This window comes from Bos indicus x Bos taurus, chromosome 25 (genome assembly GCF_003369695.1).
Source record: "Bos indicus x Bos taurus breed Angus x Brahman F1 hybrid chromosome 25, Bos_hybrid_MaternalHap_v2.0, whole genome shotgun sequence".
Taxonomy (NCBI): domain Eukaryota; kingdom Metazoa; phylum Chordata; class Mammalia; order Artiodactyla; family Bovidae; genus Bos; species Bos indicus x Bos taurus.
Window position 1 is genome coordinate 5792497 of NC_040100.1, and position 27800 is coordinate 5820296.

At 41.0% G+C, this 27800-nt stretch overlaps 1 protein-coding gene across 1 annotated transcript in view; it reads left to right on the plus strand.

Moving 5' to 3' along the window:
* The first annotated feature begins 787 nt into the window (after positions 1–787).
* Positions 788–27800, plus strand: part of LOC113883747 (cytochrome P450 3A24) — a 44149-nt gene continuing 17136 nt past the window's right edge. The window contains exons 1-7 of the mRNA XM_027527712.1: positions 788–961; positions 5186–5279; positions 14072–14124; positions 16433–16532; positions 20384–20497; positions 20748–20836; positions 24441–24589. Of these exons, the coding sequence (XP_027383513.1) occupies positions 891–961; positions 5186–5279; positions 14072–14124; positions 16433–16532; positions 20384–20497; positions 20748–20836; positions 24441–24589 (670 nt within the window). The 5' untranslated portion in view covers positions 788–890. The remainder of the gene's footprint in view (positions 962–5185; positions 5280–14071; positions 14125–16432; positions 16533–20383; positions 20498–20747; positions 20837–24440; positions 24590–27800) is intronic.

Consider the following 27800-nt stretch of genomic DNA (forward strand, 5'->3'; position numbering starts at 1 on the left):
AAAGCACTTCTGAAAGCACTGTGCTAGGTACCTGGGACATGACTGTGGCTAGTATCCAGCATGTGCCCAAGCTCTTGATCCACTGAGGGGACTAGAAGTGGAAACTGACTGTGGTGTGGGAGATAGTAGGATTGTGTGCAAGGGACAGAAGTCCCCAGAGGATGAAATTGTTATATCTGCTCAAGGAGGTTTGTTTGGGAAATCTCTAACACAGATGTTCTGTCTGAACTTCATTTTGAAGCATAATTAAGAGCCTACAAGGGAAACAGGGGCATTCCTGGGCAGAAAAAAAAAATCATATAAGTAACAGTAACAATCAGTACAGCCATCTTGTTTGACCCCCTAGAGAAGGAGATAACACCTGACTCCAGTATTCTTGCCTGGGAAATCCCATGGACAGAGGAGCCTGTCGGGCCACTGTGCATGGGGTCACAAAGAGTGGGACACGACTTGGCAACTACACTGCCACCATCATCTTGTTTGAACAATTTCAAACATTTTGGACTGCAGGCAACCCTAGAGACAGGGCAGTCGAGAGGAGAATTAAAGCCAGTGGCTTTATTTGAGTTTCTGTAACCTTTGGGCTTACTGTTAACACTGATTGAGTTGTTTATTGATTTCCTACAGAATATGAACTCAAGGGAGGTCAAACTGTAATGTGTATGATGCTCAGCCAACTACCAAGGCCGAGAGGGCTCCTACAGGTGGAGCCCAGGTGGCTCTTCTATTGGTTGCAGCTCCAGCTCCAACTCCTTTCTAAGCACATAAATCTCCCAACCGCACTGAATCTCCACCTAATGTGAACAGAAGCTTCACACTGAGAGGTAGGCAGAGAGCAGCACACACAGCTGAAAGGAAACTCAGAGGAGGGAATCACCAAGAAAGTGGCCATGGAGCTAATCCCAAGCTTTTCCATGGAAACCTGGGTTCTCCTGTCTATCAGCCTGGTGCTCCTTTATCTGTGAGTAACTGTTAGGCTCATCTCTTCTAAAACCTAGGTCTTGGGGTGCTAATCAGGAAAGGGGGTTCCCTTAGTTTTTTAAAGTTCAAAGTAAATGGAGGGGAAGTTGCTCAAGCATCATGTGCTATGGGCACCAAGTGGGTTATTATCATCGATCTTACCCACATCTGTTGAAGGAGTTAACTGTACTCCTGAGTTGCTGTTAGCATAGTTAGGAGGGTTTGTGACATTATTTGCTCCTGAGAATGACCCTCTGATTGACTGCCAGTTTGCGTGGACCTAGAGTAGTCAACCAGAGTCCATCAAGGGCAAATTAAAAACAACTGGCCCATGTACAGCATAGTCCTTACTGATTCCCATGGCTGGGAATCCTGGAGGCAAGGATCAACGTGGATTTTTGTTTCAGTCTCTCTGACTGTACCTGCTGCAAGAGACATGAGGAAGTATCGGCCCCTTTGTCACTCAGGAGTTCCTGCTCCGGACCCTTCTTCCAGGTGTTATTTACACAAGGCATGGGGTGCACCCCGACTTTGTTGGGAGGCCTGAGACTGAGCACCCTTTTTTTCATGGTCAGACCTTCCCCTTTTCTGTGCCCCTCCTCAGGGCATCCCTTCCTAAGACTCAATTCCCGCACCCTGTACTCTGCAGAAATTATCTAGTTTCCAAATGAGAAAGCTTAAGATCTGAGGAGACTTGGTAAAAATCTTGAAATTATATTCATTTCTTTCACCTTTTCTCCCAATCTCTGGAAGGGTTAGAATCAATGTACATATTTATTTCCCCTGTGATATGACATCTGCTAAGCCTACAAGAGGCACAAGCCCCAGAGTCCAATTTGGATTTTATTTTCCCTGTATAAGTGTGGCACAGGAGGTTGAATCAAAACCATCTAGCAGAAAAATTCCTTTCAATGTTGAGATTCTGGTATCATGGATTGGATTGGGAGAGGAGTTATTTCTAATGAGTGATTAGAGAGATACCCCTACAAATCACATTTAGGTTCTGTGTCAATTTCATTTTCACTAAGTGTAGTAAATCATGATGACATGTATGTGGGTAATATTAACCTCATTTTAATTACTTGAAAGAAGTATTAGGAATTTAAGTTATTTCAGCAACATATTTTCTGTCTATTATTATAAAATTAATTGGTACAGTTTAATTTCATTCTATTTAGTACTGCTGCTGCTGCTGCTAAGTCGCGTCAGTCGTGTCTGACTCTTTGTGACCCCACAGAAGGCAGCCCAACAGGCTCCTCTGTCCCTGGGATTCTCCAGGCAAGAACACTGGAGTGGGTTGCCATTTCCTTCTCCAATGCATGAAAGTGAAAAGTGAAAGTGAAGTTGCTCAGTCGTGCCTGACTCTTAGCGACCCCATGGACTGTAGCCTACCAGGCTCCTCTGTCCATGGGATTCAAAATCAATATGAGTATTTCCAGCATGTGGTTTTCCCCTGAAGGACAAAAGAGGACTGTTTCTAGGTGTTCCAGCACCTAGAAAGGTATGTAAATAAATTCGCCCTCTAGAATAATGCCTGGAATATGAATCTAGTGTAGTAAAATATTCCTGTGATATACCCTTTTAAATATGCATGTCCAGCAAGCTATTTTAGTCTTCAGGGCAGATGAGTATACATGCCTGGGAGCTGGTGATGATATGAGAGGCATCCAGAAAGAGATCGGGATGGAGGGGAGAATATTCCTCTTTCCTCAGAGCAGACCCCCTAGAGTTATTCCTCAGACCTGGTCCCACAGAAGGTCAACAGGGTTGGCATCTCATCTGCTGGAAGCCTGGGGACAAGACACAACCTCAATCACACTGTGTGTGGTCCGTCTGACAGTGGGGCTGGTACCAGCTAGTGTCCCACCAGGCAAACATCCCTGTAGCCTGAGAAGGTGCTGGTGCAGCCAGGAATCGGCCGCTGCAGGCAATGCTCTTGTTAGGCTGACAGGATGTAAAGACAATAAAAATGTTGGCTTTATCTTTAGCCCCTTCCTTTTTACCCAAAATAGCATTACTGTACCAACCAAAAAGTAAAGAGCTAGAAAGAAGCCAAATAATTCACTCAGTCCACCTGCTGCCTTGGTGGAACCATGTGAATTTAGACACTATACCAGAGCTCTCTGTGGGACCAGTGTTGCCAACATGTTCACTCAATTGCTTGGCATCACTTTTGAGTTTATGTAGCAACCCACTCCAGCATTCTTGCTTGGAGAATCCCAGGGATGGTGGAGCCTGTTGGGCTGCCATATATGGCGTCGCACAGAGTCGGACACGACTAAAGCGACTTAGCAGCAGCAGCAGCAGCAGCACACTGAAGGTTCAGAAGCAGACATTGACTTGCCCTGTTTGTGAAGACAGAGGAAGCAACTGGGGTTTGAATAGCCCAGGCCATCTCTTTTGTGGTGATTGGTGCCCACACCTCCACCACTTGCTTTGGAGGAAAGAGAGATATAGCCGACTGCACTTGGCCAAGGTACCTCTGTGTGCACTTCCAACATAGGTACTTTCCTGAAATTTTTTGGGTTTCTCTCATCACATACTTTAAGACCGCTAGATTTCTACAGAGATTTGAACCTGTGCTACCTTAAAGGCTACCTTCCAAAGAAGGAGAGAGAGGAGCTTAGTCCAGTATTCTGGAGTTTTTTATGGTCACTCATTTTTGGTCACACAAAGTCTGTTGCTCTACACGGAAAGGTAACTGAAGACTGGGAACCGTGATATCTCTTTGTTGAAAGTGCCCATAGGGCATGATGAACCATTTACACATAGCATGCTTTTCAACCATACCTTACTAATTTGCCTCTAGAGAGTTAGCCTTGGAGGCCTAGCAAGTTCATGTTTAAACCATCGATGGCAGTTTCTTCCTTCAGCCTCTCTTTTCCTGCACTCTGTCATCTCTCAGGAACACCAGAGTGAGCAGGCTTGCAAAGATCCACAACTCGGAACTGTGAGCTTGCACACATAATACATGAAGAATAACCTGCAGGTAGGCCTGGCATAGGGAGCACCAGCTTGATTGGTTTTTAAGATAGTTGAAGTGCAGAGGAAGTAATCTAGCTGCTTTATGATTGAGAATCTTCAGAAAAATGAGTGTATTTCAGGCCCTGGGCTTAGCAGGTGGTTGGAGGACCAGATGCCATGAGGTGGGGAATGGTCTGGAGATGGATCCTTTAGTCATTGATTCATTTATACAGTTTCAGGGAACAAAAGGGTCAACCACCCTTTTTTGTAGTTCAAGTCAACCAAATTGCCTGGTGACAGAGTCATGGGTGTAGCTGAAAGGTACTCAATTTCTATGATGGCAGTGGAAGGCTTGAACACAGTTTTCATTATACAGACAAGAACACTGTGCTTGTTTTAATGCCAGCTTGTGAAGACAGAGTTAAGAAGAATCAGATCCAGTGTTCTTGCCTGGAGAATCCCAGGGACGGGGGGAGCCTGGTGGGCTGCTGTCTATGGGGTCGCACAGAGTCGGACATGACTGAAGAGACTTAGCAGCAGCATGGAGGGAGGTCTGATGGGAGGAGCTTACTCACTGGAGAAGACCCTGATGCTGGGAGTGATTGAAGGCAGGAAGAGAAGAGGGAGACAGAGGATAAGATGGTTGGATAGTATCACTGACTCAATGAACATGAGTTTGAGCAAACTCCAGGAGATAGTGAAGGACAGGGAAGCCTGGCATGTTGCAGTCCATAGAGTGACAAAGAATCAGACATGACTGAGTGACTAAACAACAAAACAATATAGAGGAAAGGAGAAAGATAAGAACAATGCCAAGGTAGACTCTAGTAACTCTGTCATTGGGCAGATGCAGTTAACCAAAGTCTCATGTTTGATACAGAAAAGAAAAGTTTCCCCTTTGTATCTAGAATGAGAATCTCTAAATCATGGAAGAGTTAACTTGCTGAATACATATGAATGAATTTTTTGGAGGAATTATAGCCTACACCTCTCAGGAGCTCTCAAATTTAAATATTTATCAAGCATCCAATCTAGGATTAGGACCTTCAAGATTTCACTTGATGGTGAAAGTGATATTGTCTCACTGTGCAAGAGGGAAAGAAGATGATGAATGAAAGTAATTATTGCTTTTGGAATTGCTGTTATTATTTATCGCCTACATGTTACCTCTCTAGGCTGACAGTTCCAGTTCCGAGTCTGTGACTGGCCAGCTCCACACATTCCACAATCCCTGACCTGGATTTTCTCTTTCACTTTATAGATATGGAACTTATTCACACGGACTATTTAAGAAGCTGGGAGTTCCTGGGCCAAGACCTCTGCCTTATTTTGGAAATGTTCTGTCCTACCGAAAGGTGTGTGTTGTTTGATGTCCCTTTTTTGCTTCTTATTGCAAATCCCAGATGAGTTGCATAGTAAAAATTCTCCTCCTCAGGAGATAGTGGAGAGTTTTCTTACTTCCCAGAAATGGCATTGTAGGCCCCACCCACACATGCCCTCTTTACCCGAGGCCTCTGTTGTCAGCTGTCAGGAGCCTCAGGTTTGCCTCCTCAGACAGCTGAACTCTCTGGCTGAGTCAGCACAGGACTTGAAGTTCCATCTTGTAAGCTTTGTGAAGAGGGTCTTATCTCTGCCAGGTGCAGATTCCCAGCAAAGCACAGCCCTACTAATTGTCAGGAGAGAAGCATGAAGGGATGCCTGGTCGTGGCTCTTAAGCAGCGTACAGTACAGTCAGATGTATCCTGTTGGTAGCATAAGCTCTGGGTACCCTTTTTTCTCCTTTCTCCTGAATTGCTTGGATGCTTCACTTTTAATGTATCAGGTAATTTGCACATACTTGGATTCTCTCAAGAACTGCTAGTGCCTGCAGGTTGTTTTTTTTTTCCTCGCTTTTTCTGCTCTACCTCTTGCTACACATGACATCTTTTGGGATATGAAAAATGGAACAAAAGCTTTCTGCTTTTCTTCTGTGCTTTCAAAGTGGGCACCTCATGGATGAGTTTGAGCAGGGAATTAGTGTAACTGAGACAACATGGTGGTTGTCTATTTGCTTCAGATACTTAACTGCTAAATAAATTGTGGAGTTTTTAAAAATAAGGCAGAATTACATATACAAAAATCACTAGAAATGATATGATTTGACAAAATTATTAGAAGTTTAATTTAACTGAAAGGAATGTACCAGGTGGCAGATGGACTGTGAATTCTGATATTCATTCAGCTCTGATGCCTCCCCAGGGCCTGGCCCCTGAACTGAAGGTCATGAACTGCATTCAGATGTGCAGAGGCAGAGCCCCGTGTGCAGGCTGCTCTCTGGCTTAGATTTCCTGTCCTGCAGACATGAGGCTTGTTTCTCAGATCCTGATTCTCCCAACTGAGGTCTTCACTGTCTTGTTACTGCCTCAGAGTTTCCTGAACATTTTTCCATCTGAAGAAGCAGTAATTTTCTCTCCACCTTTCCTAGGTGAACTCTTTAGTAGATGCACCCCAATTCACATTTCTGAGACTTTCATTTACTTGTTAAAGCATTAAATATCATGATAGAAACTTAGGGACAGGCTTTTTTTTAAGTTATAGAAGTAAAAACTCAGGCCAGGTCTTTTTGTCCTGTGTGTATGTGTGTGTAGCAGAGTTTTATTAAAGTATAAAAAGGGACAGAGAAAGCTTCTGAGACAGACATCAGAAGGGTGATGGAGAGTGCCCCCCTCACTAGTCTTAGCAAGGGAGCTGTATACTTTTTAAATTGGTTATTACAATACATCAAAAGAATGTCTCAAGTTTGTAAAGGTCCTACCAGACCCACTCCCACAATTTACAAGTTTCAAGATAACAAGATTAGTCAGAAGGTTCTTGCTAAGGAGAAACATGTCCTCGAGCAAGATACATTGTCATATTCACTAAGACAAAGTAATATAGAAAAAAATATTTGTCCTTTTCTCCTTGAGAGCCTCAGACCCCTTTCTCCTCCTTGGGGAATCTGGTCTTTTTATCAGCCTGCCTAGGAACTGACTCTCTCATCCCCCCCTCCCCAACCTTTTCTTTTAGGAGAATTATGTTGCAAGGGAAAGGGGCATCATTTTCATCCCATAACTACTTCCTGCTGTTGAGGGGCATAGTCCCTAAATTGTTGAGGCAACATATTCTCCTAACCCTCATGTTGAGGGTGTCTGATTCAGGGACCCCAAGTAATAGTTTGAGGAGCCTGTGGCATTCATAGGAGCTTGAACAACCATTTGTAACTTAAGAGGTTTCAGCCAGTTAGAAACAAATCCAGTTACATAGTTATAGATATAAGGCAAAATGGTCATTAAACCAAGTTAAAACATAATCAAAATTAAAAGTTACATTATGTCCATAGTTACACCAGTCCATTTTAGGATTGTTAGATGTCATCAGATCAAGAAGAGGCATCACATACGATTGTTGTTCATGAAGATATTTGCAGAGTTGAAGAAAGTCCTTTCCTTGAAGTGGAGAAACCCACCATGGGAAGCCTTCAATTGATTAGGAGGGGGAGTGCTCCACAGACCCAGAAATTAGACCAATGTGGAGGCTGGGTCAGGGGTCACTTCCCAGAGTTCTAGTAATGTCTGTTGAAAAGCTGAGTCACATAGTTAGTTAATTCTAAGGCTTTAGGATCTATGACAATATCTGTATGCAAAAACAGTCTGTCATAGAGAGAGTCCCTTTTTGGGGGGGCAGTTTGAGCCCTCATTAAAAGCTGGGCAAGTCCCCCATAACCCAGAATCCAAATTTGGCAATAGCCTGTAATGCCCAAGAATCCTCTCAATTGTCTTAAAATCATAGGTAGAGGATGATTTAATATAGGTTTAATGTTAGAAAGCATCATCCTTCAAATCAGTCACTGAAAATTATATGGCTTGTTTAGGAATTTCAGACAATAAAGTATAAGAATTAGGCACTTATTATTCATATATCTAGAACAAGTCTCCACTTATCATTTGAGCCTTTTCACACCCAAAATAGAAGTGTTACGTGGACTATTGTAGGGAATTAATAGCCCTTGTTACTTTAAATTTTCAATGATAGGCTTTAACCCTTTCTTAACCTCAGGTTTTAATGGATATTGCTTTTGATATGAAAATAGGTGAGGGTCATTGAGCTTGATAAGGAGAGGAACAACATTTTGTGCTCGACCACAGTTTTTCCATCAGTCCACACTTTAGGATTTACATTTTTTTCAGTTAAAAGAACGGGTTCCATATTCATGAAAACAGAGGCCTGGACTTTGTTCAGTATATCCCTCCCCAGAAGGGGTGAGGGAGACTCTGGCACGATTAGAAACTCGTGAGAAAAACAGCTCAGAGTCCCAGTTGCAGCTTAAAGGATGACTGAAATAATAACGTTTGGCTCGTTCTGACAGAAGCAGACCAGGGGCTTCAGTGAGCAAAGAGAAAGCTGCCCCAGGGTCCAAAATAAAATCGACTGGTTGGCCCCCCACAGTTATTAATGCCCAGGGTTCCTCAGGTGTAATTAGGGTGGGAGCTTGTGTGGGCACCTTTGGTCCTGATTGTCCTGAGAGTCCGACCCCTGGGGCCTACACCTTAGAGGGCAGTCTCTTCTCCAGTATGGTCCTTTTCAGACCAGACATGGAGCTGGGGGTGGCATAGATGCCTGAGGGCAATCCCACTTGAGATGCCCCTTCTTTCCACAGTAATAACAAGCCCATCCCTTTTCACCTGGGTCCATCTGGGCATTTTTCTCAGGCTGTTTCAGAGCAGGTCTAACAGCCATTGTTGGGGCTTCAGTCTTTTGCCTGGTTCTTTTTTCCCCTCTTATTTTCTTTCTCATATTCTTTACCATAATATACTGTCTGAGCCAGCTGTAACAGTTTTTCTAAAGACTGATTTGGTCCAAATGCCAGTTTTTATAACTTATGGCAGATATCTGGAGCCGACTGAATGAGAAATCTTTTTTTTATTTTTATTTTATTTTATTTAACTTTACAATATTGTATTGGTTTTGCCATATATCAAAATGAATCTGCCACAGGTATACATGTGTTCCCCATCCTGAACCCTCCTCCCTCCTCCCTCCCCATACCATCCCTCTGGGTCGTCCCAGTGCACCAGCCCCAACCATCCAGCATCGTGCATTGAACCTGGACTGGCGACTCATTTCATATATGATATTATACACGTTTCAATGCCATTCTCTCAAATCATCCCACCCTTGCCCTCTCCCACAGAGTCCAAAAGACTGTTCTATACATCAGTGTCTCTTTTGCTGTCTCGTATACAGGGTTATTGTTACCATCTTTCTAAATTCCATATATATGCATTAGTATACTGTATTGGTGTTTTTCTTTCTGGCTTACTTCACTCTGTATAATAGGCTCCAGTTTCATCCACCTCATTAGAACTGATCCAAATGTATTCTTTTTAATGGCTGAGTAATACTCCATTGTGTATATGTACCACAGCTTTCTTATCCATTCATCTGCTGATGGACATCTAGGTTGCTTCCATGTCCTGGCTATTATAAACAGTCCTGCGATGGATATTGGGGTACACGTGTCTCTTTCCCTTCTGGTTTCCTCAGTGTGTATGCCCAGCAGTGGGATTGCTGCATCATAAGGCAGTTCTATTTCCAGTTTTTTAAGGAATCTCCACACTGTTCTCCATAGTGGCTGTACTAGTTTGCATTCCCACCAACAGTGTAAGAGGGTTCCCTTTTCTCCACACCCTCTCCAGCATTTATTGCTTGTAGACTTTTGGATCACAGCCATTCTGACTGGCGTGAAATGGTACCTCCTAGTGGTTTTGATTTGCATTTCTCTGATAATGAGTGACAAATTGAAAAATAAAAACATTTGATTATCTCAATAGATGCAGAGAAAGCCTTTGACAAAATTCAACATCCATTTATGATAAAAACTCTCCAGAAAGCAGGAATAGAAGGAACATACCTCAACATAATAAAAGCTATATATGACAAACCCACAGCAAACATTATCCTCAATGGTGAAAAATTGAAAGCATTTCCTCTAAAGTCAGGAACAAGACAAGGGTGCCCACTTTCACCATTACTATTCAACATAGTTTTGGAAGTTTTGGCCACAGCAATCAGAGCAGAAAAAGAAATAAAAGGAATCCAAACTGGAAAAGAAGAAGTAAAACTCTCACTGTTTGCAGATGACAGGATCCTCTACATAGAAAACCCTAAAGACTCCACCAGAAAATTACTAGAACTAATCAATGAATATAGTAAAGTTGCAGGATATAAAATCAACACACAGAAATCCCTTGCATTCCTATACACTAATAATGAGAAAACAGAAAGAGAAATTAAGGAAACAATTCCATTCACCATTGCAACGAAAAGAATAAAATACTTAGGAATATATCTACCTAAAGAAACTAAAGACCTATATGTAGAAAACTATAAAACACTGGTGAAAGAAATCAAAGAGGACACTAATAGATGGAGAAATATACCATGTTCATGGATTGGAAGAATCAATATAGTGAAAATGAGTATACTACCCAAAGCAATTTATAGATTCAATGCAATCCCTGTCAAGCTACCAATGGTATTCTTCACAGAACTAGAACAAATAATTTCACAGTTTGTATGGAAATACAAAAAACCTCGAATGGCCAAAACTATCTTGAGAAAGAAGAATGGAACTGGAGGAATCAACCTGCCTGACTTCAGGCTCTACTACAAAGCCACAGTCATCAAGACAGTATGGTACTGGCACAAAGACAGAAATATAGATCAATGGAACAAAATAGAAAGCCCAGAGATAAATCCATGCACATATGGACACCTTATCTTTGACAAAGGAGGCAAGAATATACAATGGATTAAAGACAATCTCTTTAACAAGTGGTGCTGGGAAAACTGGTCAACCATTTGTAAAAGAATGAAACTAGAGCACTTTCTAACACATACACAGAAATAAACTCATGGATTAAAGATCTAAACGTAAGACCAGAAACTATAAAACTCCTAGAGGAGAACATAGGCAAAACACTCTCCGAAATCTATCTTTTTTTTTTTTTTTTATAAAGTTTTATTAAAGTATAAAGGAGATAGAGAAAGCTTCTGACATAGGCATCAGAAGGGGGTAGAAAGAGTATCCCCGAAATCTATCTTTTAAGATCATTTCTCCCTCTGTAATTTCAGGATCAATGTCAGTAAACATGTGGAGAGCCTCCCATAATCTTTGTTAAGAGTTTACCAGGAGTTTCCTTCTCTCCCTATTCTATGTTAGTTAACTTAGCATAGTTTAAAGTCTTAGCATATGCTCTCTTGAGTCCTTCAAGAATACATCTGGCAAAGTGGCTCTGTTATGGGAATGGCTTGGCTCCCAGTAGGGAGGAAGGCTATTTTGTGATCCCTCTTTCCCCTTGCCTCCAAGCCATTCATCTCCAAAAGTAATGGCTTCCCCCAAAACTCGAGCTCTCAAGTCAGGAATCAGCATCTGTCCCAAGACATATCCTCTAAATAGTCTACTGAGACTGAGGTAAGCTCTCCTGGAAGGGTGCCTTGATTCTCAGCCTGTTCAGTTGGCAGCCCCAGATACAGGGGCAAAGTAAGAGAACAGGAGGGAGCTGAAGGTTTCACACTCAAGTCTGTACCCTTAGGACACAAGTCTGGCATGTCTCACAGAGAGATAAAGAGCAACATATATGGCACTTCCACCCATTTCTTTGTTTTCTACAGAACTGATCTAATTGTAAACAATATTGTAATTAAGAGACTCTTCAGCAGGCTAGTGTTCCCTGTCTTCCAAAGGATACTATGGCCATTTGGTATCACAGAAGAAGATCAGGCATGTCTTTTTAAACTCTAGGGATCAAACTTGTCCTAGTTTTTTGTTTTTGTTTTTTTTTAAATAGATTTTAAAGGAGTGGTTTTGGAAATGTTAGTTCCCATCTATAAGAGAGAAAAAAGAAGCATCCACAGCCATGGTTTCTTTCCACCGAAGGCGTCCCTCTCTGCTCTAGATGGGAGTGTAGACAGACTTTCCACCGAAGTTTTCCTTCCCTGGTCGGACTTAGTCTGTCCCTTACCAATGCAGGAGCCTGATTCACCTCTTCCGGTTCTACCACTGAGATGGGGTGGAGATGCACCAGGGGTAGATCTGATGGCATCCCAAATTGATTTCTAGTTCTATACCACCACAACCTTTGATTTGTCAGAGTAGTTTCCCAAAATGTTTACCAAGCTAGGACTACTAGGGGAAGCATCCGTCTTCCCTGTGCCTATGCACATTCCTGAGTACAGTCCTGACTGCAGTAGAAATGGTGAGTCATAAAGGGATAAACAACAACCAAGATGTCCCTTCTGAGTGTCACCACGCCAGTATATGTGATAGCAAAAGGGTCGGCCAGCGAGGAAAAAGTGATTTTTGTCCTCAAGCTACTAGAACCAATCCTTCCAGTCCATTTCCACAGATTCCACAGAAAGAATATCTAAGGAGTTGAGACAGAAGCCACCCGAGAGCCTCTTCTGGTCCACTACTAAAGGAAGAAACCCTTTGCATTTCCAATCTGACCAGATCCTGCAATTCCCAATCTGTGTCCTCAAAAACCTCATGGTCAGCAGCAGTGCTTCTCTCCACATAGATCAGAGGCACAGCCATGACAAAGACTCACTTTCAGATCGCTGGTCCCTGAGGCAGCCAAGAGAGTGACCTTTAGCCTGAGAGACATTCCTGGAGTTAAAGTTCTGTCTTGCTCCCAAATCTGCTCTTGTAGCTTTTGGCTCCTAGCAAGACCAGGCACTTCCATGACTACCAAGCTTGGGGTCTAAGTGAAAGTACATAGTAACGGCATGAATCTCAAGTCTACTCAAAGTCTATGACCCAACAGATTAGGTTAGTAGTTCTGATTCCCCATGCAATTACAAAGTGGTCAAAGGGACCAGGAAAAATGACCGAGAAAGGAAAGTTCTGTCTACACGCTTTGCCATCCTCTGGCCACTCCCTTCACAGGGACATTGGGTGTCTCTTGGCATTGACAGGTGGTATAAACCCCTGACAAGGCTCCCCTTTTTGGATCTGCCTTCAGTCATTACGAGGCACCGTGAAACTGCAGAGCAGGGCTCATCACTTGCTTTGTGCAGGGCATGTCATTCATTCACACAAGCAAACCGTAGAGTTAGTAAAAGTAAAGCAGAAAATATGTATACTGAGAAAGCAGAGAGACTAGAGCTCTTGAATGTTCTTACCCTGTCCTGAAGATCCTGGGCAAGCCCCAAGATGATAGCTTAATGTGAACAATGCAGATTCGTGATCTCCGAAGAAGACTTAGCTTCTGGACCAGGGACCAAGCTTGATCACTCAAGAGCTTTTGCATAGCAGAGATTTATTTAAAGTACAAAAAGGGACAGAGTAAGCTTCTGACATAGACATCAGAAGGGGGATGGAGAGTGTCCCCCTCGCTAGTCTTAGCAAGGGAGCTATATCCTTTTTTTAATTGGTTATTCCTATCAAGCCAGGTGTTTAAAATGCACTGTTCCTTGTATAGTTGTGGCATCTCCCCATTTTTTTCTGTGTTGAGCTGGAAGACTAGGAGGTATGTCCAATTTGTCATTCATTCAGTCACTCACTCACTTTCTCATTGAACACACACCCCTTAGACTTCTTTAAATCTGTGAGATTAAAAGATGTTACTAGTGCTTTAACTTGCTTATTCTGCTAGAATTCTAGAAAGAGCCCATGAGATAAATGAAAAGGCTGCTTAACTAGGAGATGAAAGTGTGTGTAGGAATCTGTTACTTCCCTCAGCTTCAGTTTTGTCACATGTCCATGGAGGATTAGAGATGAAGAGATTTTAGACAACACATGCACAAGGAAAAGCCTTCAGGAAGACAAAGAGTAATTAGTATTCACTGACAGGGTAAGTGTTTAGTGTCTATAATATTCAAAGAATATTCAAGAGTGATTTTAAATTGTCAGTTTCAAATATCTCCTCTATTTTCCCTCCTTCCCCTTAAGACATTTGTGAATAAGAACCAATACAATATTGTAAAGTAATTAGCCTCCAATTAAAATAAATAAATTTATATTAAAAAAAAACTTCCCTCCAACTGCCAGTGAAAAATAGTAGTTTTGTGAATTAGAGATAGGGTTCAATACAGGATATTAATAATGTAATATTGTTTTTCCTTATAGGGTGTTTGTGAGTTTGATGAAGAATGTTTTAAAAAGTATGGGAAAATGTGGGGGTGAGTATTCTGAAAACTCCCATCGGACACACTTGTTATAATAATCCTGCCCTCCCCTGGTGGTGTGGAGGGCACTCTCAGTCAAAGCTTCTTGGAATGAAGTCATTTGCTGTAAAGCTTGCAGGTTTTTTCTACCAGAGATCATGAAAGCCACCAGGTATCCAGGTCCACAGTCTGAATCAGGCCTGGAGGACCACAGGTCGTCACTTTTCTCCAGACTTTGAGGCCCAGGGACTCCTAGCATCACTTTCTCTCCAGGATCTCACTCTTCCTCCCCTTTTCCATTTTTCTCTCCTTAGGTTACCTTTAATTGCATAAAATGCATTATCCCAGAACATTCTAATATGTGCTCATAAATGTATCTTATGACCCTTTCCCACATGATTACCTTTTAATTTAAACCCAATATCCTTTATTTAAACTCTGGATTTAATATGTCCTTTTGGAAAAAGAGATGAGGGTTATAGATTAACATAATGGGACATCATTTCTGCTCAGCTTTTTACTTTCTCTACATGTATGGAATTTGTTTAATTTTCAGGTAAGATTTTCCAATAGAATTGTATTCAATGATTGTTTTATCTACTGTTTTTCTCTGACCTTGAGGAGATGTAGGGTATATATATCTAACCCAGTCTGTCAGGTGGGCTTTAGGAGCTGTTGGAGGTTTGGTGAGAGCAGAGGGAGAGGTGTCTTGTGGTGCTTCTTTGCCAACAGCAAGTGGCAGAGGCTCTACCTGTCCGGACCTCTTCATCTTCTCTCATGAGGCCCTCAGAAACCATGGGAACCTGTGAGTTGCCATGGCCCCACATGTCAACCTGCTTGAGTGGAAAGAATACATAGCACTGGGACACTACTGGCCCAGCTCCAGCTGCCCCTCCAACGCTTAGTACCTGTGAGCTCGGGCTGGAGTCCGTTTTTCATGGTGGATCCCAGTTCTCTTTTAGAAAATGGTTCTCATGCATGGATGTATGAGGAGCACCTGGGAGAGCTTGTTATAAATACAGACTTTGACCCCACTCATCAGTACACTGAATCACTATGATCTGAGGTGGGTTCAAAGACCTGATTGTAACTGTTAGTGAGAGAAATTATTAAGGCTGGAGTGACATCATGAATATAAAGCAAACCACTATCTCTTCTCCACCCAAGTGTTGTTGCAAAACCATGGTGGGAAGAAGGGAATCATACAAATAATAACTCAGTCAGGTGGAAGAGCAGATTAAGTGCCTCCTCAATCCCTCCTGTCACTGCTTCAGCACTAAATGCTCTTGCACCCACTTACACCCTCTGAGTTTTAGAACAGCTTTTGGAAATGGGCAGAAGTAAGTGCAGTGTTTCTCTGCAATTTTTATATGTGATCATGAAACCATTTGAGATTCTTCTGTGAAATTAAAGGAGGAATAGGGAACATGTGGAAAATCTTCCAATTTGTTCTAGCCATTGCAAGTGATTGATAATGAAACCAAAATGTCAGAAGACAGTAAATAACCCAGAGTAAACCTCATTCCAGTGGCCAATTCCCATGAATGGGCATCCTGATAGTCAGGAGATCAGGTCAAACAGTGACATGTCACATCTGAGGAGTCAGCTTTGTGTGATAGGTGGGTCAAACGTGGGCCTGCCCTGCTGGTGACGGATGTCACCGACATGGAGCCTGAGGCCCACGGGACCCATGTAATGAAAAGAAAATATTTAAAAGATGAGTTATACATACTTCTCTGATCTTTGTCATTATCTTTTTCCTTTTGTTCAAATTCTCCTGAACTTGATGCTACCAAAGATATCTCACCATTTAAAATATTTGCTTAAAAAATATTAACTAGTAAGCAAATTTTAGAAAATAGGACAAAAAAATCTTTCATATCCCACTGTCAGTTGTGGAGCATTCCAAATCTTCTTCCATTTGCAGATATATTGTTACATATTTATGATAGCTGTATCTACAGTTTTCATCTAATATTATATGCATTTTCGTGCTTTGGGTATATCTTAAAAAATGACTGAGTAGATGGACTCCCCTTAATTATTTTTTAATTTTCAGATAATTTACTTCCTTCAATTATTTACTAACCTAACTTCCTTCTTGATAATGAAATATATTAAACCTATAAAAATTGTGGAAAATGATACAGGAAATACCCATATACCTACCACCTAGAATTAGCAGTGTTTTCATGGTATTTTTAATGATAACTTTAGAAGGATGGGTTATGTAATGTTAAGATAAACATCTGGACTTCCAGGTATGGCTCCAGCTGCAGAAAATGGCTTATTAAGTTTAACCAGCTTTGTTTTCCCCACACAGGATTTTTGAAGGTAAACATCCTCTGTTGGTTATCACAGATCCAGATGTGATCAAAACAGTACTAGTGAAAGAATGTTATTCTGTCTTCACAAACCGGAAGGTAGGCATCCATTTTTTTAATTTAAAATTTGTTTATTAGATATGCATTTTGAAATATATTACAGATTCACAGGATATTGTCAAAAGAGAAAAATACAGAAAGGCTGGATGTCAGGTACCTTTCATCCTGATTCCTCCAACGGCAATAAATTGATTAATTAGTCTACAATTTCAAAGCAGAAAGCTGACATTCATACTATCCACAGAGCATATTGTGGTTTCTTCAGTTTCATGCTCACTCATTGTGTATGTTTTGTTCTGTGAAATGTGTCCTAGATGTAGATTTGTGTAGCTACCACTACAATCAATGTACAGAACTATTCCATCCCTACAAGTCTCCTTCTTACTATTCTTATATAGTTGTAGCAGGTAGCTTGTTTTTTCCTCTTATCAGGGTCTTTAGCATAGCAAACACTGCTCTTTAAATTTTGATGAATGATTTATCAATTTTCCATTTTATGGATTTTGCCTTTGTTGTCAAGTCCAAAATATCTTGACCTAGCCCTAGGCCTTGAAGATTTTCTCCTATTTTGTCCCTAAACATTAAATCATTTTATGTTTTACATTTACGCCTATAACCCATTTTATGTTAGTTTCTCTGTAACGTGTGAGGTTAAGTTTTTTTTTTTTAATTTGGCTTCTAAATGTCTGAATTGCCCTAGCACCATTTATGGAAAGACTATCCATTTAAAATAATGTGTTTATTTAATATTTATTCATTTTTAGCTGTGCTGGGTCTTCACTGCTGTGCTCAGGCTTGAGCCTGGCTGTGTGCAGGTTTGTGGCTGCGGAGGTTAACTGCGGACAGGTGTGTCAGTGCAGTCGAGTGACAGTAGTGAGGACTGGCTTTAGGCATCTGAGCATCTGCAGGGGCCTGTCATAATGTTTTGCACATGCCCACCCAAAAAGATTGACTGCTGTTATCAATCCTGGGTCTTATAGCATCAACAGTGGCACTAGCTGGGCAGCTCTAGTGGGGTTGGAGGCAGTAGGGTAGGATTCATGAAACTCCCTGAACACCATGAACATGGAATAAAAGACGGCTGATTGTTCAGTTGACTGGGGAGAAAGGCTACACACACTGGTCAGTTTCCGTTGGTATCAGAAGCTGCACATGGCTCTTCATTTCTCTTTTTTGCCCCTTCCTTCCCCTCTCCTTCCCTTGCCCGTCATGTCTTCTTGGACTATCCAGTCCTAAACCCATAGGTGGGCCACAGAATGTGGGCAGCCTCACACATCAGGGTGGGGCCAGAGAAGGAGGACAGTGGCTCCAAATCAGAGACTGAGTAGGGAGGGGATGGTGTTCACAGGGATGGCAGCTGGGCACTGGTAAAGTGAAAGTGAAAGTCACTCAGTCATGTTCCCATGGACTATACAGTCCATGGAATTCTCGAGGCCAGAATACTGGAGTGGGTAGCCTTTCCCTTCTCCAGGGTATCTTCCCAACCCATGGATTGAACCCAGGTCTCCCACATTGCAGGAGGATTCTTTACCAGATGAGCCACAAGGGAAGCCCAAGAATCCTGGAGTGGGTAGCCTTTTCCTTCTCCAGGGGAATCTTCCTGATACAAAAATTGGACTGAGGTCTACTCCACTGCAGGTGGATTCTTTACCAACTAGCTATCAGGGGAGCCCCTTTCACTTTCCCTGGTAAGGTAACCCAGAATACTCACTTGTGGGGTTGGCCCATAAGGCGAGGGGGCATTGTGAGTGGAAAGGGATGCATTGTGGATTGGGTCCATAAAGGAAGATTGATCAAGTAATAATATAGAAAGGATGATGGAAGCTGGCATTCTCACTGTTGGAGAAGAAGTCACAGGTTCAAAGACTGAGAAACTAGTCTGTGGAGTCACCACCTGTATTATCAGTGCAAATCCATGCTTTTCTGTGTAGATAGATGATAGCAGGCCAGATGATATAGACAGATGACAGATAAATACAGATAAAGACAGATAGGTGTGTGTGTGTGTGTTTGTGTAGCTACAAAAGCACATTATACCTACTGCTTTCTACTGATATAGTATAGACACCTGAGCAGCTGCAGGGGTCTGGGATGGGGTTTTACACATGCCCAGCCAAAAAGATTGGGGCTGGCAGCTGATATGGATTTTGGGTCTCACGGCATCACTGGCTGGAGCAGCTCTCTTGGGGTTGAGGGGGAAGACAGGACGCAAGAAATTGGAATCTGCCCATCACTGACTCGATGGACATGAGTTTGGGTAAACTCCGGGAGTTGGTGATGGACAGGGAGGCCTGGCATGCTGTGATTCATGGGGTCACTAAGAGTCGGACACGACTGAGCAACTGAACTGAACTGAACTGAACTGAATATAGAACCCTGGGAGTGATCAGCACCAAAATTTTCAGAGGTTTTTCAATGACTATGCTGGCAGTTGGTTTCATCATAGCAAAGTTTCTGGGGTTTTCTGCAGAGCAGGATACAGAGAACCATAGTCACTCCTGCTGTGTGGTTGACACTGGTAGTCCCTGCCCTTCTTCTTTGTTCCTAGTTGTCTCTAGTTGTCTCAGCTCTGCTCTTCTCTGGGAAGGGTGAAAGCAAAGCAGGTCATTTGTGCAATGTTCTGAAAGGCTGGAGAAACTGGTCACTGATCCTGTTGTCTCTTTTAGTCATTTTTAATGTTTCCAGCAAGGGAAAATGTCTCAGGCTGGGGAAATCCCTTTTGATGCTGAGCAGTTCAGGCCTAGAGGAAGGGATGATGCAAACATCAGCTATTCTCCTCTTTTTGTGAGTTATTTTCAAGTGTGCTCTGTTGTATTGCTGAGGCTTCTTAGACCTATTTTCATTTACTGTGAGCTATCTAATTATGAGACAACAAAGGCTGGAGTCTCCACTCTGGTGATGAGTCTCCTATCTTGAAGATGTCACTTTAGTATTTCATCATTAAAGTGCTATTAGCTGTAGGTCTTTTTGTAGATGCTCTTTATCAAGTTGAGGAAATTTTTTTGTCTTCCTGTTTTGTGAGTTTTATCATGAATGAGTGTTGGAGCAATCTATTTTAAAACAAAATATAAATTTGAAAGATTGAGGAGATTTTCAAACAAGTTTGCTTCATACACCTGTCCCAAGCTGAGAAGTAGAATTGTCTTCTTTCCCCTTCTATTCCTGGGGAAAATGAAGGGGGAAATGTTTTCCATATCATTGCATAATTTTTTTTCAGAAGATCAGGTAGATTCATAATCTTTTGCGTAGTTAGTACTACTTAAAAAGTCCCCACCATGTCAACACATTCCTTTTTCCAGTTGGTCAGGCTGTAAATATATGTAAAGACTGAAGTAACCTGAGGCAAAATGCAGTCGGCCAAGGCTATCTGGCTGGCTGTCACCAATCCCTTCTCTGCATGGCCCAGGAACATGAACTAGATCTTATTCCCTTCTATCCCCCTGGAAGAACCCTTTCCATACTACATGGGTCATTTGTGTTTAAAAGGAGATTGGAATATGAATGCTGGAAACCACATCAAGTGGCTGAATGTCTCTTCCACATTCACAGGAACCTAGACATTCAGGATAAATGTTTATTGTTCATCTAGCATAGGGCCTGGTACTACATAGATAGTCATTAAACATGAAGGGGACGACAGAGGATAGATGGCTGGATGGCATCACTGACTCAATGGACGTGAGTCTGAGTGAACTCCGGGAGTTGGTGATGGACAGGGAGGCCTGGCGTGCTGCGGTTCATGGGGTTGCAGAGTCGGACATGACTGAGCGACTGAACTGAACTGAAAGATTTGTTGGATACATTGTTCCCAAATTATTAACAAATTTTCCCCAACTGTTGAGACTTCCAACACTTAGGTAGGGTAAAATGTGTTTTGCTTTCAACTCTAGGTTTTTGGTCCAAGGGGAATTATGAAAAATGCTGTTTCTGTGGCTGAGGATGAACAATGGAAGAGAATACGGACATTGCTCTCTCCAGCCTTCACCAGTGGGAAGCTCAAGGAGGTAAGAAAAGAATACGGTTTTCCATGAGCAACTTAAAGAATAAGGTAGAAAATAAATTCATATCCCTGTCTAAGGCGTGTGCCAAATTTGAGTTTCCTAAAATGGTTTTTATCTTCACATCCTAAAAGAGACATCATCAGATTCATAATAAAATGTCATTTACGGCTCCATGCCCCTGAAAACCAGGTTCTTCTAAAACTTGAAAACTTCTCCACATTTAACTTCCTGTGCTGTTGTGTTTTGTGTCTAGATGTTCCCTATCATTGGGAAGTATGGAGATGTGTTGGTGAGGAACCTGAGGAAGGAAGCAGAAAAAGGCAAGTCCGTCAACATGAAAGAGTAAGTAGGAGTGGAGCTTCTGGTCCTCTGAGCTCCAGGGAGACCCTTGTGTTTCGTGCCTTGGAGCCAAATTCCTACTGCTGAGTTACTCTAGTGACCAAACAGAAGCAGGTGTATGGTTTACAATGCCAGCTGGCCGGCCACCCAAGAATGAGTGGTGGCTCATGAAAATATCAGAAGTTATCTTCTGTGTACATGAGCCAGGATTAACTTCTCTGCTTAAGTGTCACCTTGGATATTCTGGGAGACAAAAATACAGTTTGGTCTTAAGTCAGGGAGCGTGATGCCTCCATCTCTGTTGGTTTTCTCAAGATTGCTTTGGCTATTTATGGTCTTGTATGGTATTTTTTTGGGCTGCAAAATGGCTGCAGATGGTGATTGCAGCCATGAAATTAAAAGATGCTTACTCCTTGGAAGGAAAGTTATGGCCAACCTAGACAGCATATTCAGAAGCAGAGACATTACTTTGCCAATAAAGTCCATCTAGTCAAGGCTATGGTTTTTCCAGTGGTCATGTATGGATGTGAGAGTTGGACTGTGAAGAAAGCTGAGCGCTGAAGAATTGATGTTTTTGAACTGCGGTGTTGGAGAAGACTCTTGAGAGTCCCTTAGACTGCAAGGAGATCCAACCAGTCCATCCTAAAGGAGATCAGTTCTGGGTGTTCATTGGAAGGACTGATGCTGAAACTGAAACTACAATACTTTGGCCACTTCATGTGAAGAGTTGACTCATTGGAAGAGACTCTAATGCTGGGAGGGATTGGGGGCAGGAAGAGAAGGGGACGACAGAGGATGAGATGGCTGGATGGCATCACCGACTCGATGGACATGAGTTTGAGTGAACTCTGGGAGTTGGTGATGGACAGGGAGGCCTGGCATGCTGCGATTCATGGGGTTGCAAAGAGTCGGACATGACTGAGCGACTGAACTGAACTGAACTGAACTGATGGTTCCATATAAACTTGAGGATTATTTGTTCTAGTTCTGTGAAAAGTACCACAAGTATTTTGATAGGGATTGCGCTAGATCTACTTGGGTTGCTTTGGGTTGTATGGACATTTTGGAAACGTTAATTGTAGCTATCCATGTACATGCAGCATCTTTCTGTTTGTTTGGATTTCCTTCATCATTTTATCGTTTACATAGTATAGGTCTTTCACTTCCCTGATTAAGTTTATTCCTAAGTGTTTTATTCTTTTAATGTGATTTTAAACAGGATTGTTTTATTATTTTCTCTTTCTTATAGTTCTTTATTACTGTATAGAAAAGCACCAGATTTCTGCATATTAATCACCTATCTGCCACTTTACTGAATTAATTTATTCTAGTTTTTTGGTGGAACTTCAGGGTTGCCTATATAAAGTATTATTTCATCTGCAAATAGTGATAGTTTTACATGTACCCTTCCAATTTGGATGCATTTTACTTCTTTTTCTTGTATTATTATGGCTAGGACTTCTAATTCTATATTGAGTAGAAAGGGCAAGCATGGGCATCCTTGTCTTGTTCCTGATTCTAGAGACTACTTACTGGTACAAAACAGACACATATCAATTGAATAAATTTGAGAGCTCCAAAATAAACCCTTATACTTAGAGTCAATTAATCTATGATAAAGGAGGTAGGAATATACAGTGGAGAAAAGACAGTCTCTTCAATAAGTATGCTGGGAAAACTGGACAGCTACATGTAAAAGAATGAAATTAGAACATTTTCCTATACCCTATAGAAAAACAAAACTCAAAATGGATTAAAGATCTAAATGTAAGACTGGAAAATCATTAAAACATAGAAGAAACAATAGGCAGAATGCTCTTTGCCATAAATATCATAACAATATGTTTTTGGATTTAACTCTTAAGAAAACAAGAGTAAAAATAAGCAAATGACCTAATTTTTTATTTTTGCTTAATTGAACTTAAAAATCTTTTGCACAGTGAAGTAAAATATTGATAAAATGAAAAGACCACCTAGTTAATGGATGGGAGAATTATTTGCAAATGATATGATGATAAGAGGTTAGTATCCAAAAATATATAAATGTCTCATACAACCCAAAATCTAAATAACAAACAACCCAATGAAAAATGAGCAGAAGATCTTAATAGACATTTTTTTCAAGCGAAGATATACAATTGAAAAGATGTTCAACATTGCAAATCATCAGAGAAATGCAAATCAAAATCACAAAACCAGCCAACACCTGTAAGTTTGGGTGAGGATGTGGAGAAAAGGAAACCCTGGTACAAGGTTGGTGGACTGTAAACTGATGCAGACGCTGTGAGAAACCATATGGAGGTTTCTCCAAAAGCTTAAAGAGAACTATTGTCTGTGTTCCGTCATGTCCCACTCTCTGTGACCCCACAGACTGTAGCCCCCAGGCTCCTCTGTCCATGGGATTTCCCAGGCAAGAATACTGGATTGGGTAGCCATTCCCTTCTGCAGGGGATCTTCCTGACCCAGCGATCGAACCCAAATCTCCTGCCTTGCAGCCTGAGGACTGTGATATGATTCAGGAATTCCACCCTGAGTATACACCCAGTGAAAATGAATATACTAATTTGAAAAGATACATGCACCCCATTTCTTTTATCAGCTTTATTTACAGTAGCCAAGATATGGAAGAATGTAAGTATCTGTCAGTAGATGAATGTTGAAAGAAGATGTATCACATGTGTGTACACACACACACACACACACACACTCCACACAAGAAATATTACCAAGCCATATAAAAGAATGAAACTGTTCCATTTACAACAGCATGTATGGACGTAGAGGGTATCATGCTTAGTGAAATAAGTTAGAGAACGACAAACATTGCATGTTATCATTTGTATGTGGAATCTGAAAATAAAATGAATAAATATCAATATAACAAAACAGAAACAGACTCACAGTGTAGAAAACAAAGTGGTGGTTACCAGTGAGAAGTAGGAAGGGGAGTGCAAGATAGGACAGATGATTAAAAGGTACAAATTGCAATGTATAATGTAATTGTGCTACAGGGATAGACTGTACCTAACAAGGAATGTAGTCAATATTTAATAATAACTTTAAATGGAGTATTTAAAATCGTCCTTCTACACCTGAAACTAATGTGATATTGTATATCAACTCTGCTTTTGCGCTAAAGGGGCATCAGCTCTGAGCACAATTCTGTGGTAAGGTGAGACCCAGATCAATGTCCCCTTTCTTGACTCCCCAGGAAGAGTGAATTTGCTCCCTTTGCTCTGCTCAGACACAGTCCTTATACACCTTTTATTGCCATAGTCAAAGCACACTACTGTCCTCTGTCTGATTATGGGTTCTATCCTTCTGTGACTGAGCTCCTTGAGTTTGGGGGGTGGGGTCTAACTTGCCTTAGTGTCCCCGTCCCCCCAGCACGGGGACAGTTGCATCATTCACACTCATACACACCTCAGGAGTGAGTGATAGTAGCAGACAGTCTTCCATGATCCAGCAGGTGGTTCTGAGAGAGTGTGGCTCTTGACCTGTCTTGCCTGGGCATCTGATTATATATGATTTTCTTGTTGACTGTGTTGGATATGGATAGTCAGCTGGTCCTGATTTTAACTGTCTGTGTCTGTCTTTCTCTACTCAGGGTCTTTGGGGCCTACAGCATGGATGTGATTACTAGCACATCATTTGGAGTGAATATTGATTCCCTTGGCAACCCGCAAGATCCCTTTGTGGAGAATGCCAAGAAGCTCTTAAGATTTGATATCCTCAATCCATTTCTTCTCTCAGTAGGTAAGTATCCTACTACATTTCTTTTTCTGTATTCTTCCTCCTGTCCCTCCTTCCCTCTCATTCTTTTTTCCTCTCTTCCTCCTTCCCTCCCTCCCTTTCTTCTTTTTCATAGGTTTATTGAGATATAATTCACCAATTTAAAATATACAATTCAATGGTTTTTATAACCTAAGTGCCCATTGATGGATAAATGGATAGGAAAAATGTGGTATTTATACACACAGACACAAACACAACAGAATACTCTTCAGCCATAAAAAGGAAGGAAATTCTTTCATTTGCAGCAATGTGGCTGGACCTCATGCTAAGTGAGATAAGTCAGACAGAAAGACAAATACTATATGTTGAATCAAAGGAAGAAATCCAAACTCATAGAAAAATGATGTCAGATTTTTGGTTACTAGAGACAGGGTTTGGGAGATAGAATTGGATGATGGTGGTCAAAAGGTACAAATTTCAGTTATTACTTAAATCAATAGTCCTGGTGCAATTTGCTTATAGGTATCCAGTTGTCTGAGCACCACTTACTGAAAAGCCTGTTTTGTCTCCATTGAATGGTCTTGGAAACATTTCCATTATTCAGTTGTCCATAGACACGTGGGTTTATTTCTAGACTCAAAATTTTATTCCATGGATATATGTCCATCTTTAGGCCAGTGCCACATTGCCTTGATTAATGTAGCTTTATGGTAAGTCTTAAAATCAGGAAAGGTGAGTCTTATAACTTTATTATTTTTTTCAGTAATATTTTGTCTTCTCTGAGCCCCTTCCAATTTCATATGAATTTATGCTAAGTTAGTCAGTTTATTCAAAGAGCTCAGCTAGAGTTCTGATAGGGAATATCTTCTATCTGTCAACGTGCCATCTTGACAATGTGAATGTTCTGATTCATGATCATGGCATGTTTTTCATTTATTTACATCTTCTTTAATTTAGTTCAACAAGGTTTTGTGGTTTTCAGAGTGTAAATTTTACATCTTTTATTTTATTCCTACTTATTCTATTCTTTTTGATGTTATTGTAAGTGGAGTTATTTTCTTAATGTCACTTTATATTATTTATTGCAATATAGAAATACAATTGATTTTGTGTTGTGATCTTGTATCTTTTTTTTCTTTTTATTTTAGTTGGAGGATAATTACTTTACAATATCATAGTGGTTTTTGCCTTGATCTTGTATCTTGAAACCCTGCTGAACTTATTTATTTTTTCTAATAGGTTTTTAGTGGTTTTCTTAGGATTCCCTGTATAAAATATCATGTTGTCTGATAGCAGAGGTTTAGTCTTCATTTCCTATATGGATATATTTTATTTAATTTTCTTGACTAATTCTTCTGGTTAGAATGTCAGGTACAGTTTTGGGTAGAAGTGGTGAAAAAGGCTTCCTTGTCTTATTCTTAATCTTAGAGAAAATCATCCAGTTTTTCACTATTAGGTATTAGTGTTAACTATGGGTTTACATAAGTTGTTAAATATGTGCTTTTCATAGATTCCTTTTATCAGGTTGATGAAAGTCCCTTCTGTTTCTGTTTGCTGAGAGTTGTTTTTTTTTTTTTTAATCACAAGCACGTATTGGATTTTTGTTACATGCTTCTTATGCATCTATTAGATAATTGTGTGGTCATTGTTTATTACTCTATTGAAATGGCATATTATACAACCTTGCCTTCCTGGGATAAAGCACACTTATACATGATGTATACATCTTTTTATATGTTAGTAGATTCAGTTTGCTAGTATTTTGTTGAGGATCTGTGTATCCATGGTCATAGATACATTGATCTATAGTTTTTTTCTTCCTCTACTATCTTATTGTTTCTCACACCAGGTTAATACTGATTCTGAAGAGTGACTTTCAGAGTATTCTGTCATCTTCTATTTGTTTGATGAATTAGTGGAAAATTGGCATTAATTCTTTAATTATTTGAGTAGTGTTCAGCATGGAAACCATCTGGACCTGAGCTTTTCATTTTCAAGTTGTGGGTGGTGTCTTGATTATCAAATCAAACTGTATTTCTTATAGGTCTATTCACATTGTTTCTTTCTTTTTGAGTAGTTTCTGTTTAATAATTTTTTACAGTATATTAATTTATTTTAATTGGAAGATAATTACATTACAATATTATGAGGTCTTTTGTCATCCATCAACATGAATCAGTCACAAGTATACATGTGTCTCCCCGTCCTGAAATCCCCTTCTCACCCCTCTCCACACCCTATCCCTCTGGGTTATCCCAGAGCACCAGCTTTGGTGCCCTGCTTCATATATCAAACTTCCACTGGTCATCTATTTTACATATGGTAATGTACATGTTTCAGTGCTATTCTCTCAAATCACCCCACCCTTGCCTTCTCCCACTGAGTCCAAAAGTCTGTTCTTTACATCTGTGTCTCTTTTACTGCCCTGCATGTAGGATTGTCAGTACCTTCTTTCCAAATTCCATATATGTGCATTAATATACAGTATTTTTTTCCTCTTTCTGACTTATTTCACTCTGTATAATAAGCCCCAGGTTCATCCACCTCATTAGAACTGACTCATAAGTGTTCCTTTTTATAGTGAGTAATATTCCATTATGTATATGTACCACAATTTCCATATCTATTCATGTGCTGAGGGACATCTAGGTTGCTTCCATGTCCTAGCTATTGTAAATAGTGCTGCCATGAACACTGGGGTACATGTGTCTCTTTCAGTTCTGGTTTTCTTGGGGTGTATGCCTAGCAGTGGGCTTGCTGGGTCATATGGCAGTTCTATTCCCAGTTTTTTAAGGAATCTCCACACTGTTCTTCATGTGGCTGGGTTGGTTTGCTTTCCCACCAACAGTGTAAGAGAGTTTCCTTTTCTCCAAACCCTCTCCAGCATTTATTGTTTGTAGACTTTTTGATCAGAGAAGGCAGTGGCACCCCACTCCAGTACTCTTGCCTGGAAAATCCCATGGGCGGAGGAGCCTGGTAGGCTGCAGTCCATGGGGTCACTAAAAGTCGGACACGACTGAGCGATTTCACTTTTACTTTTCACTTTCCTGCATTGGAGAAGGAAATGGCAACCCACTCCAGTGTTCTTGCCTGGAGAATCCCAGGGATGGGGGAGCCTGGTGGGCTGCCATCTATGGGGTCGCACAGAGTCGGACACGACTGAAGTGACTTAGCAGCAGAAGTAGCAGCAGACTTTTTGATAATGGCCATTCTGACTCATGTGAGATGATAC